A 12248-nucleotide genomic window follows, 5' to 3' on the forward strand; every position below is an offset into this window, starting at 1 on the left:
GGGGGACCAAGTTTGCTGGTCTGATAGAGCCTGGTGGAACCACTGAGACTATGGCCCCTAGCTATCCTTCAGGTCTGGAATTGAACCCACACCTGTGGCTTCCAGCCAAACAAAAGACAGGCATATGAGTTGAATATGTACCTGATACATACACTCCTTGAAGAGAACAATCATGGGAGACAGAAGGGCTGTGTATGCACAGGGAGAAAGCATAGGGGGCAGGAGTGCATGGAGGGATGGACACAGGGAAGAGTAGGAAATGCAAGAGGAGCTGTTGCATTATGGTAAATTGTGTTCAAGGTCATGACAAAACGTGTGTGTGAACTGCTGTATGGAAAGTGAATTTGCTCTGTAAACTTTCACCCAAATCACAATTAAAAAAAAGAAGTACGTGCTCCTCAGATTAATCAACTACATGAGACCAAACATGCACCATGTGCCCCAAACCAAAGATGAGAACAAGGAGGGACAGGGAAATCTGACAAATGGAAAGGAGGAAACAGGGAAAAAGCTAACACATTGCAGGGACTGCAACCAATGTCAAAGAACAATTCGTGTACATTGATCGCGAAACTAATTTTCAATGTAAACTTTCACTTAAAGAACAGTAAGATGTTTCTAAAAATCAAACTAGTTATTTAAATAAACACACTTCTATTTATTCTATACTGTTTATCACTACCCTAAATTATTAAACAATATCATTAATATCACAAGCAAGTAAAACCTTGCTGAAGATAATTCAAAAATGGTTACAGCAGTATACTGACAGGGAACTGTTAGAAATGCAAGCTGGATTTAGAAGAGGATGTAGAATGACATTCCTGATGTCAGATGGATCTTGACGGCAAAGAGTTTACCTGTGTTTTATTGACTATTCAAAATCATTTGATTGTGTGGATCATAACAAATTATGGATAACACTGACATGGATGGGAATTCCAGAACACTTAACTGTGCTCATGAGGAACCTGTACAAAGACCAGGAAGCTGTCATTCAAAGAGAATAAGGGGATACTGCATAGTTTAAAATCAGGAAAGGGGTGCGTGTCAGGGTTGTATCCTTTCACACCATACTTCTTCAATCTGTGTGCTGAGCAAATAATCCAAGATGTTGGACTATAAGAAGAAGAATGCAGCATCAGAACTGGAGGAACGCTCATTAACAACCTGAGATATGCACATTATACAACATTGCTTGCTGAGAGTGAGGATGACATGAAGCACTTACTGATGAAGATTAAAGACTACAGTATTAAGTATGGATTACACTTTAAAAACAAAAATCCTCCCAACTGGACCAGTAAGTAGCATCACAATAAATGGAGAAAAGATTGAAGTTGTCAAAGATTTCTTCATATTACTTGGTTCCACAATCAACACCAATGGAAGCAGCAGTCAAGAAATCAGATGTCATATTGCACTGGGCAAATCTGCTGCAAAAGACCACTTTGTAGTGCTGAAGAGTAAAGATGTGTCTTTGAAGACTAAGGTGCACCTGACCCAAACCGTGGTATTTTCATCTGCCTCATGTGCATGTGAAAGCTGGACAATGAATAAGGAAGACCCAAGAAGAGTTGATGCCTTTGAGTTGTGGTGCTGGCGGAGAATATTAAAAAGTACAATGGACTGCCAAAGGACTAACAAATCTGTCCTAGAAGAAATGCAGCCAGAATGCTCCTTGAAGTGAGAATGGCCAGACTTTATCTCACATACTTTGGCCATGTTGTCAGAAGGGCCATTCTCTGGAGAAGGTTGTCATGTTTGGTAAGGTGGAGGGTCAGTGAAAAAGGGAAAGGCCCTCAACAAGATGGAGTGATACAGTGGCTACAACAATCAGCTCAAGTACAGCAAGTAACATGAAGCTTGCACAGGACTGGGCAGTGTTTCCTTTTGTTGTACAGAGGGTTGCTATGTGTCAGAGCTGACTCAATAGCACCTAACAACAACAATGAAGAGCATGAAGCTCCTGGGTGGGTCGAACAGTTAATGAACGATTACTAATGAGAGGTAGGCAGTTTCAGCCCACCCAGAGGTGCCTCTGATGAAGGCCCTGTGATCTACTTCTGAAAGCTCAGCCACTGAAAACCCCACACAGAGCGCAGTTCTTCTCTGTAACACACAGTGCTGCATAAACTCCAACCCATTCAACAGCAACTGTTTGGCTTTCTGTTTTTGGTTTAAACAGTTCTTCCGGGATATTCAGGAGCCTTGGTGGTACAGTGGTTAAGAGCATGGCTGCTAACTGAAAGGTTGGAGGTTCAACCTCACCAGCCTCTCCATTGGATAAAGTTGTGGCAGCTTGCTTCCATAAAGATTACAGCCTAAGATTGCCTATGGGGCAGTTCTACACTGTCTTATAGGGTCACTGTGAGTAGGAATTGACTGGACAGCAATGAGTTTGATTTTGTTTGCTTATTTGTTTACTACAATATTCAACATACTCTGTTGTGGTCATACAGCAGATTTCATATATTTTAATGTTCTATTTTGTCCTTGGAAATAGGAAATAAACACTAGCTACACACAGATTTATTCTTAATTGAGAAATACCTAACCTGTTTCTAGTGTATGGGATATCCTAAGAAAGAAAACAATAAACTTTCTTACACAACAATGTGTATCTCTTTTTAATTATTTAACACATCTCAAATCCACCATTGCCCCAAGGAAGTCAAAATAAACATTAACTTCTCACATTCCTTTCACTCACTTCTTATTCTATTAAAATCCTCTTCGAGTCATACAACCTTAAGAATAAACATTATAACAGCCATGACATAAGTATACAATGCAGTCCCTCAGTGGCTAAATGTACCTGTAGATCATAACCCAAGAGCCATCTTGGGCAAACCTAGACAGCCTGAATTTCAAGTGATGGGAAGGCAGCTTCATAGATATAAAAACTTATCAAACCAAAAATCATCTGGCAATGCTAAAGAAAAGTTCACATGACCATGAGCAAAAACAGCCCAAATTATTTCTATACAGAAATGTGTTCCAGAGAATCCTTAGAGAGTTTAGAATAAGAAAGGGAGTAAATCATATAAATTTAGGAAAGTGGCAAAAATAGACTTTAATTAAATACAGCAAAATCGTCTCTATTCAAAATTTAACTGATAAATAGTCATGAAAGTCGACTGTTTTTTCCTTAGCACTTTTATACAAAAAACTCAACAGAAAGCAAGTGCATATCAAAAACTTACTTTGAATATTCACATATTTATTAAGGTTTTCTGAATTTACTGACATTTAGATTTATCTACTCTTTCCATAGACTCTGTCTGCAGTAACACCACTCTGAGTTTCGGTTTCCTTATCTATAAAATGATTTTTAACTCCATTTCCAATTCTATCATTATATGTTCATAATAAAGACTTCTTAGACAGTATAAAAACCTAAGTGTCAAATAGGTAAATACACATGTATCTTATAAGAATGAGGAAAAAAAAAAATTCAGATATTTAGAACATGGCATATTCTCAGCAAGACCACATTCACGTTGCAACAGTGGCACATACAAGAGACCATTATGTTATGTGATACCCACAAAATAGAATTAGACCAAGAATTAATTTCAGCCTTTTCATTCAGGTCTTTATATACATTGCTTGAAAAGTTAACCAGGTAGTAAAAATTGGCTATCAGGTTATTTCTTCCCTTCATTATGATCTGTTTGGATTGGTGGCATTCAATAGTAATCTGGCCTTTCAGAGCCTTAGATTCTTATTTACTTAAGGAAATTGGAACAGATGATCTCCAAAGTCCCTTCCAGCTATACTGACCTCTCAAGAAAAAAACAGGGTACTTAATTCAATTAAAGTACCCAAAGAGTTGCTCAGTATTAGACTCAATACCCTGTTAATACACATAGCATGTAGAATCTTCATTAATGTTTCAGAAATAGAGACCACAATAATTATTTATTATTCTTTCAGATTTGATGAGTTCTCATTAATAGCCATACAGAGACAAAAGACATCATATAACTTTAAAATATAATAGTTTTCCTACAATGCCCTATGGTATATATTCTAAGGCCAAAAAGAAGGGTCCAACAAAAAGAAAAAAATGGTTTCAGTAATCATATTGTTTGTGGCTGTGTGTGTGTTGTTACACTGAGGTGTTGTATATTATGGGATTAAAGCAAATGAGTAATTAAGCAACCAGTTCAATAAAGTTAGTTTCACTTGTTCCATTTTGCTTTTGATTTTCTAGAGACTGTTATTTTTAAAACTCAGTTTTATTTAATAATTACATAAAACATTCACATGGTTCCAAAATTAAATCTATAAAAAACAAATTTGTTCAAAGAAGTCTAGCTTCTATCCCTGTCCCTCCAAGCACTTTGAAATACATGGTCTCAGATCCAGTGACAGTTAAAAGCATGGCCTCTAGATTTAAATCTTGTGTGTATGACCTTGGATTGTGACTTAATCTCACTAAATTTATCTCCTCACCTCTAAAAATGGTGATAATAATAGAACCTACTTCAGAGGGGGTGTTGTGAGGATTAAATAAGATCATCTGTCCATAGTACTTGGCTTGGTGAGATCTCAGTATTCATCATGATTATCAGGACCTCACTTGAGATTCATGACCCTCTTGTAATCCAGACAGATTAGGAAATGTACCTGGCAGTGCTGTATCACTGCCTAGGGCAGGGAGCTCTATGACCAAGAATATGGCCCGTCGTTCAGTCTCATTACTGTATCAGGTACTTACTCCTGAGACTCTAGCCTACTTCACATGCCCTGCTCATCACACATTCCCTACAACCAGCACAGGAAAAAGAACTTTGTTCCAGCCAAGGGTGATGGCAAGAGACTTACTGTATTCAGTGCATTAAGAGTGGTATCATCTCGAGATGCTGCAACACAGCCATCTTCTGTGGAGCCCCCATCACACATCCCTGCAAATGCTGCCATGCTCCTTCAGGAAAGGAAGGAAAAACATCAAGACACAGGTTTTAACCCTCAACTTTCAAAGAATGTCCAGCCCTACCAAAATCCATTACTACATAGGTTGTAAAGAGAGCTCTCAGTCCTGCCTCTCTTTGTACCACACACACAAAAATTTCCTCCCTAGGTAATCTTTCCCTTACTCAAAAGGAGAAATGTTCCATTTAGTCAGGTATATTTGTGTTATTTCTTCCCATGCTTTATTAGTACTAAGATTTTAGTTCTGAGCAGGTGAATATATCTACTTGCAACAACACTTAGCTAGATTATAATCTTTTGAAAGAAGATTTAATTTCATATGTCCTGTAAACATATGAAATTAAATTTCCTGAAACTTAACTTTGGAGCTCTGGTGACATAGTGCCTAAGGCATTTGACTGCTAACCAGAATTCTTATAACATTATATACATAATTAACTTCAGGTGAATTAAAAGTGCAAAGAAAGAGATTAAGAAAACTCTTAGGAATCATTCACACCACTCAAAAATTCACATTCCTACTGTGTGCCACCAAGCACTCATTGTCAACCAAAGAATGACTAGAGCCACAGTGCAGATGCTTGGAGCTCGCTCTGTTTCAGTGTTTTCTCCTGGTGCACATGGTGGAGACAGCAGTCAGTCAGTCCCAGAAATTGCTACAAACAAAGGGAGGTTTTCTGCCGCTCTATAAAGTGTTAGGAAAAGATTTAAACTTTTATTTTGTAGCTTTGCCATTTGTATGTGAGCAACTAAGTTCCAGAGTATAAGCACAGATAAGCCACAAAAATGTCAAGTTCAGGTCAGGCACTAAAGAATACAGTCTCAGAAGAAAGAGATAACATGCCATCTATAACGGTATTTTAAAATGAGCCATTGGATGGGAGGTGATGATAACTGCACCCATGGCTTTAAGATGTTTTCCTTCACTGAAGAGTTCCAAAATCTGATGTGGAGTAAACACCAATGAGTATTAACCCAGGAAAAAGTAACTTAACCACAGTGAAAAATTTTCCTCTGGTAAGAAGGGCCAGTGTTCTCATTATAAAGGGTATAACAAAATTTAATGGCAGAAAATGTCCAATATACAAATAATTTTCTTGGGAAAGGAGAAAGTTTATTACCAACTAATCAATTCAGGTGGCCTAATTCAGAAAGGGGTGGGAGCAGATTCCCATTACCTTGCTGCCCTCAAATACATAAGGAGGTCACAGTCATTCACTCCAGGCATCCAAACCAGTTCTTCATGTTGGGTCACAGTACCACCATCTGGAGAAGGAAATGCTTGCAAATCTGGAAGTTTGGCCTGTAAGACAAGGATGAAGTAGTTACAATCATGGCACATGGAAAGAGCTGTCTCAGACACAATGGCTTTCTGAGTCTCCTTCTTTAGGCAGCAGAGAAATAACAGAATAAATTGTGAATCACTAACAATTGGCCTGGAACACATTCAGGATCATTCCATCAGAGAAGACTGTACAATGGAGTGACTGTTTATTCTCCACTTAATGAGAAGCTAACAGGATCAAAGTAAAACCAAAATTGAACTCACTGTTGTCATTTCCAACTCACAGCAAACCCTCCTTGGGTTTCTGAGGCGGTATCTCTATGGAAGCAGATCGCCCAGTCCTCCTTCCAAGGAGTGGCTGGTGGGTTTGAACCGCCAGCCTTCTGGTTAGCAGTCAAGTGCCTTAGGCACTATGCTACCAGAGCTTCCCAAAGTAAAGCACTGCCAGCACAATTCAAAAGAGTGTAACAGAAATGGAAATGTGTGAATAAAATAATTTAAAAAACAAAAGCAAAAAAGTGTCTCAGGAGAGAATAGCTCCTTGATAAATAAGAGAAATACACACTTCTAATATAATAAATTTACAAAAAAAACATGCAAAATGAAGCTTCACCTAAGGTTATTTGCTGAAAAATTAAATGAACTCCTATATTAGTTGAATCTACTTTCAAAGAGTCAATTTACAATATGTCTTATAGTCAGCATCATAGAGACTTTGGGGCCTTTAAGTATTGAAATTTAAAAAGCAGCTGAATTAACTTGTGGTGATAGAAATCAAACCAGTGGTTGCATTGGTAAAGGAGCAGGAAGGAATTTTCTTGAATGACTGAAATGTTCGGTACCTTGATATCCATATGTCACAGCTGAGTAAACAGTATATATAAGATATGAACATTGCACTGTACATAAAGAATACCTCACCTTAAAAGAATAAAAAAAAATTTTGAACAACAAGTATTCAACAACTAAGTTATCTAAGTCACCAGTTTTAAAAACTTTTGGCGTTTTTCCATCCTTATTCTGCTGGGGAAGAGCAACGGTAAGCAGTCCTTTGACTACCACAATGATCAGACACCTATGAAAAGTCAAACTTTTGCAAGACACAGATATTCAATTATCTTGTCAAATGGTAAACATGGAGGAGCTCTGGTAGCTGAGTGCCTAAGGCATTTGACTGCTAACTAGAAGGCTGGCAGTTTAAACCCACTAGCCACTCCTCGGAAGGAAGATTGGGTGATCTACTTCCATAGTGATACCACCTCAGAAACCCAAGGAGGGGTCGCTATGAGTTGGACCAACTCGATGGCAGTTAGTTTGGTTTGGTTTGGTGAACATGGGCAAAATACTTCATTAATATTTTAATGTTTGGTTTAATATAATGAAATGATAATATATGTTGAATATATTCTGGTACAATGTACTATTTAAATTAATTCAATTCTACCACTGTGGGTTTGTTTTGGTATACGCTGAGTTAAAAGAAGCTCTGGTAGCACAATGGTTAAGTGCTTGGCTGCTAACCAAAAAGGTCAGCAGTTTGAACCCACCAGCCACTGAGCAGGAGAAAGATGTGGAAGAGATTTCAGCTTGGAAACCTTACAGGACAATTTTACTCTGTCCTACAGGGTTGCTATGAGTCAGCATCAACCCGACGGCAGTGTGTTTGGCTTTGTGGTTTATGTATTGAGTTGGTTTCTTTCTAGGAACTATTTCAAGTAACTTTAAAACTCATTTTTATACAGCCTAAGTGGGTTGAAGAATACAGTCTGCAGTATGGATTACATCTCAACATAAAGAAAACAAAAATCCTCACAACTGGACCAATGAGCAGCATCACAATCAATGGAGAGAAGATTGAGGTTGTCAAGGAATTCACATTGCTTGGTTCTACAATCGATGCCAACGGAAGCAGCAGTCAGAACATCAGACGTCGTGTAGCATTGGGAAAGTCAACTGCGAAGGAACTGTTTCAAGTGCTGAGGAGCAAGGATATCTCCTTGAGGACTAAGGTGCGCCTGACACAAGCCATGATATTTCCAATCACCTTGTATGCATGTGAGAGCTGGACAATGAATAGGGAAGACCGAAGAAGAGTTGATGCTTTTGAGTTGTGGTGCTGGCGAAGAATGCTGAAAGTACCATGGACTGCTAAAAGAACTAACAGATCTGTCCTGGAGGAAGTGCAGCCAGAATGCTCCTTGGAAGCAAGAATGGCCAGACTTCGTCTCACCTATTTTGGTCATGTTGTGAGAAGGGACCATTCCCTGGAGAAGGATGTCATGCTTGGTAGGGTGGAGGGTCGACGAAAGAGGGGGAGGCCTTCAACGAGATGGATTGATACAGTGGCTGCGATGATGGGCTCGAGTATAGCAGGGATTGTGGGGCTGGCGCGGGATCGGGCAGTGTTTCGTTCTGCTGTGCATGGGGTCGCTATGAGTCGGAAACGACTCGACGGCACTTAACAACAACAACAACAAGTGGGATAGAGTCGAAGGCCAAAAAATTTATGAGTAAACTGTTTTAGATAATCAAATTGTTTGGAGCAAGAAGATGGAGTGACACAGCAGCTGCAGTAATGGGCTCAGATGTAGTAGGGATTGTAAGGTTGGCACAGGACCAGGCAGTGTTTCATTCTGTTGTGCACAGGGTCGCAATGAGTCGGAGATGACTCGATGGCACCTAACAACAACAACTATTTGGAGCACTGTGAATATTATTATTATGAGCTGTTGTATATGGGATAAAGCAAATAAATAATTATGTTAACATCATTAAAAATGTAATTTGAAGCATGAGAGAAAGATACAGATAAAAATGAAAGAAGATTAATACAAAGGTTAAACAAAAATGTGAATTAGAAGTATCAGTATGAATTTACCATGCAATTTATCTTTAAAGAAAGCAAAGCCATGGCCATCAGGTTCATTTTGACTCACAATGCCCCTAAAGGACAGAGTAGAACTGCCATATAGGGTTTCCAAGGCTGTAAATCACTACAGAAGCACACTGAGTCGTCTTTCTCCCGTGGAGTGACTGGTGGGTCTGCGCTGCCAACCTTGTGGTTAGCGGCCCAATGCCTTAGCCACTGTACCACCAGAGCTCCTTAAAGAAAGTAAAGCATATTTCGTAATTTTGAATTCTGTGCCTTGCTGAAAAGGTACAGAAACAGCAATAAGCAATGAATACTCTAAAATCCAGTTTCTAAATGCCCACTAAAACAAGTGAGGACTCCTGAGAGAAAAGCTGAATTCCAGACCTACAATAGGGAATGTAGAACCTGAGTCATTAAAGTCATGCCATAGCAGATAAAAGGAACCTACCAAAGACTACTCAGGTGGAATTAAAAGAAAGCAGAAGCAAAAAGAGGGATAATTTAATCATCAATAAGAATAAAAGATAATTTTAAATCCATGAATAATTAATATTTAAGAAAAAAAATCTCACTGGTCACCATCAGAAGATGTTAGGGGAACCAACTCAGTATTCTGAAAACTGATTAAAAACCGCAAAGACCCAGGCGTTTCTCTACCTTCAAGGAACCAAATACCGCTAACTTCTCACTTATCAACTATATCATTATCCAACATTTCACATTTATGACAGTAGTTAAAAAAAAAAAAATCTACTATCTATTTTGTGCATTAACGATGTATTTCTGGCAATAATGAACACCAAGGTGCAAGACAAGAGTAATGCTGGTTATGAGGGGTAAGGCATATGTCAACTTGGCTAGGCCACGATCCCCAGTGGTTTGGCAGTTACGTAATGATGTAACATGGGAGTTATGTATTGATGTAGTTATCTTCCATTCTGTGATCTGATGTGAGCCCCCATTTTTGCATAATGGCCTGGTCTTTGGAACCTAACCATGTCAGTAAGTGAGGAGTGAGTGTAGTTGATAAAACAAAGTTTCATTTACTCCACTAACAATAATGATAGAATTAGAATATCACTATTTTGAAATAAAATAATTCAGATAATACTAATAAAATAATGGATCTAAGTAACAACAAGCAATGCATGTCATTGTGGTTGTTGACTGCCATCAAGTCAATTCCAACTCATGGCAACCCCATGTGTGCTGAGTAGAACTGCTCCACAGGGTTTTCAATGCTGTGACCTTTCTGAAGTGCATCACCAGGCCTGTCTTCCAAGGTGTCTCTGGGTGTGGTCAAACTACCAACCTTTCGGCTAGTAGTTAAGTGCTTACCCATTTGGCACCACCCAGAGACTCCCAGTGCTTCTAATCATCATGAAAAGAGGCACACCTCCTGGTGGAAACACTTAACACCATCCATGAAATATTCTCATCAGGGGGAGAAACCAATCAAAATTTGATTAAATTTCTAGATTTAAGTACTGATTTTCAAGAAATGAGAAGGAAAGGGAAAAGTCTAATGACACACAGAGATGCAATCAGAAAAATTCAGACTCTGGATGAAGTATCCAGCTTCTTCAACGTACACGTTGAAAGGAGAAAGAAAAAGATCAAAGAGAAATTTATGAACTAAAAGAGATTTAAGAGAAAGATTAACCAACTGCAATGCATAGCCCTTATTTAGATTTCAATTTGAACTGTAAAATTAGTAAATAAACAAGTTATGAGACAATTAAGAAAATGTGGATGCATGTAGACATATGACTATCAAGAAATTGCTAATTTTTATCAGGTGTAATATACTATGGCTGTGTTTTTAAAAGAACTTTTAACTTTGGAATGTTTACAAGTAAAATGAGAGATTTGTGCTTGTTTAAAAAGAACAGCAGAGTAGGAGAGAAAGGAATCAGAAAGCACAGATAAATAACTTTGACCATGAATTCATATTTGTGAGAGCTGAGTAAAGAAGATATGGGGGTTTTATTGTATTATTTTTTCCCTCACTTTTGTACATATTGACACTTTCTCTAATAAAACAGTTAACATTTTTCAAGAATGTAAAATGTTGTCCATTTATAAAAAGACAAGCCCTGTTATTTTCGCGGTATTTGCAACTTTGGGGTGGGGATAGGGGGCACACAAGAGAAAGTATATAGAACATGTTTTAAATATGACATAAAATAAACATGATTTTAAATTAAAGATCAAAAATCCAAACAGTGGCATATGCTCCTTTTCTATGAATTTAAGCATTTTTTACTTAAGAACCACTTTTTCTGTTACTGCAGGGAAAAAATCTGTTAAGAATCTGGTACAAAGATCTCAAGACACTGGAAACATAAAAAAAGGGGAAGAAATAGGGGGGAGAATACAGTGGCACCAGAAAGCATAGAGAAAAAAACCAAGTCCTACCAGGCAACTACTGGATTCTTTGATTGAAAATGTCACTCCTAGGCCTGAAGGCACAGCAGATACAGTCCAGAGGTGGCAGGCCTTTCTAATAGGCCACACCAAGAAAACAGTGTACTGAACAAGATGGACACTGAGGGGCATGTCCTCTCACCTTTATTCTGCCTGTATGAGTTACAATCCTAGTAAGCTGTCATCTAGAAATTATATGCTCCTGATGGTTTTGGTGTTTAGGTTTTAATATCCACTCATTTCTAAATTTCTTTCCCAGTACAGAATTAAAATTAATTCTTAAAAAAAAAAAAAAGGATACCTAGCAATTTCACTCCTAGGTACATACCCCAAAGAACTGAAAGCAGGGATTCAAGCAGGTATTTTTACATAAATGTTCACTGCAGCATTATTCACAATAGGCAGGAAGTATAAACAACCGAAGTGTCCACTAACAGATGAAGAGATAAACAAAATGTGGTATTATCCGTATAATGAAATATTATCTAGCTATAAAGAGAAATGAAGTTCTGATACACGTTACAACATGGATGAAGCTTGAAGATATTATACTGAGAGGAGTAAGTCAGACAGGAAAGGATAAATACTATGACCCCACGTATCTGAAATGTCTAGAACAGACAAATGCATAGAGACATATGCTCATTAGTGGTTACCAGTGGCTGTGGGGAAGGGAAATTGGGGAGTTACTGTTTAAGGGGTAATGAGTTTCTGATTAGAGTG

The 12248-nt window shown here is 38.2% G+C and overlaps 1 protein-coding gene across 1 annotated transcript in view; it reads right to left on the reverse strand.

The window, feature by feature from the left end:
- Nucleotides 1–12248, reverse strand: part of RERE (arginine-glutamic acid dipeptide repeats) — a 470759-nt gene that overhangs the window by 207289 nt on the left and 251222 nt on the right. The window contains exons 8-9 of the mRNA XM_042781181.1: nucleotides 6120–6244; nucleotides 4834–4933 (exon numbers count right to left, since the gene is read on the reverse strand). Of these exons, the coding sequence (XP_042637115.1) occupies nucleotides 4834–4933; nucleotides 6120–6244 (225 nt within the window). The remainder of the gene's footprint in view (nucleotides 1–4833; nucleotides 4934–6119; nucleotides 6245–12248) is intronic.

Source organism: Orycteropus afer, unplaced genomic scaffold (genome assembly GCF_000298275.1).
Source record: "Orycteropus afer afer isolate SDZICR_OR568_19922 unplaced genomic scaffold, OryAfe1.0 scaffold00094, whole genome shotgun sequence".
NCBI lineage: Eukaryota > Metazoa > Chordata > Mammalia > Tubulidentata > Orycteropodidae > Orycteropus > Orycteropus afer.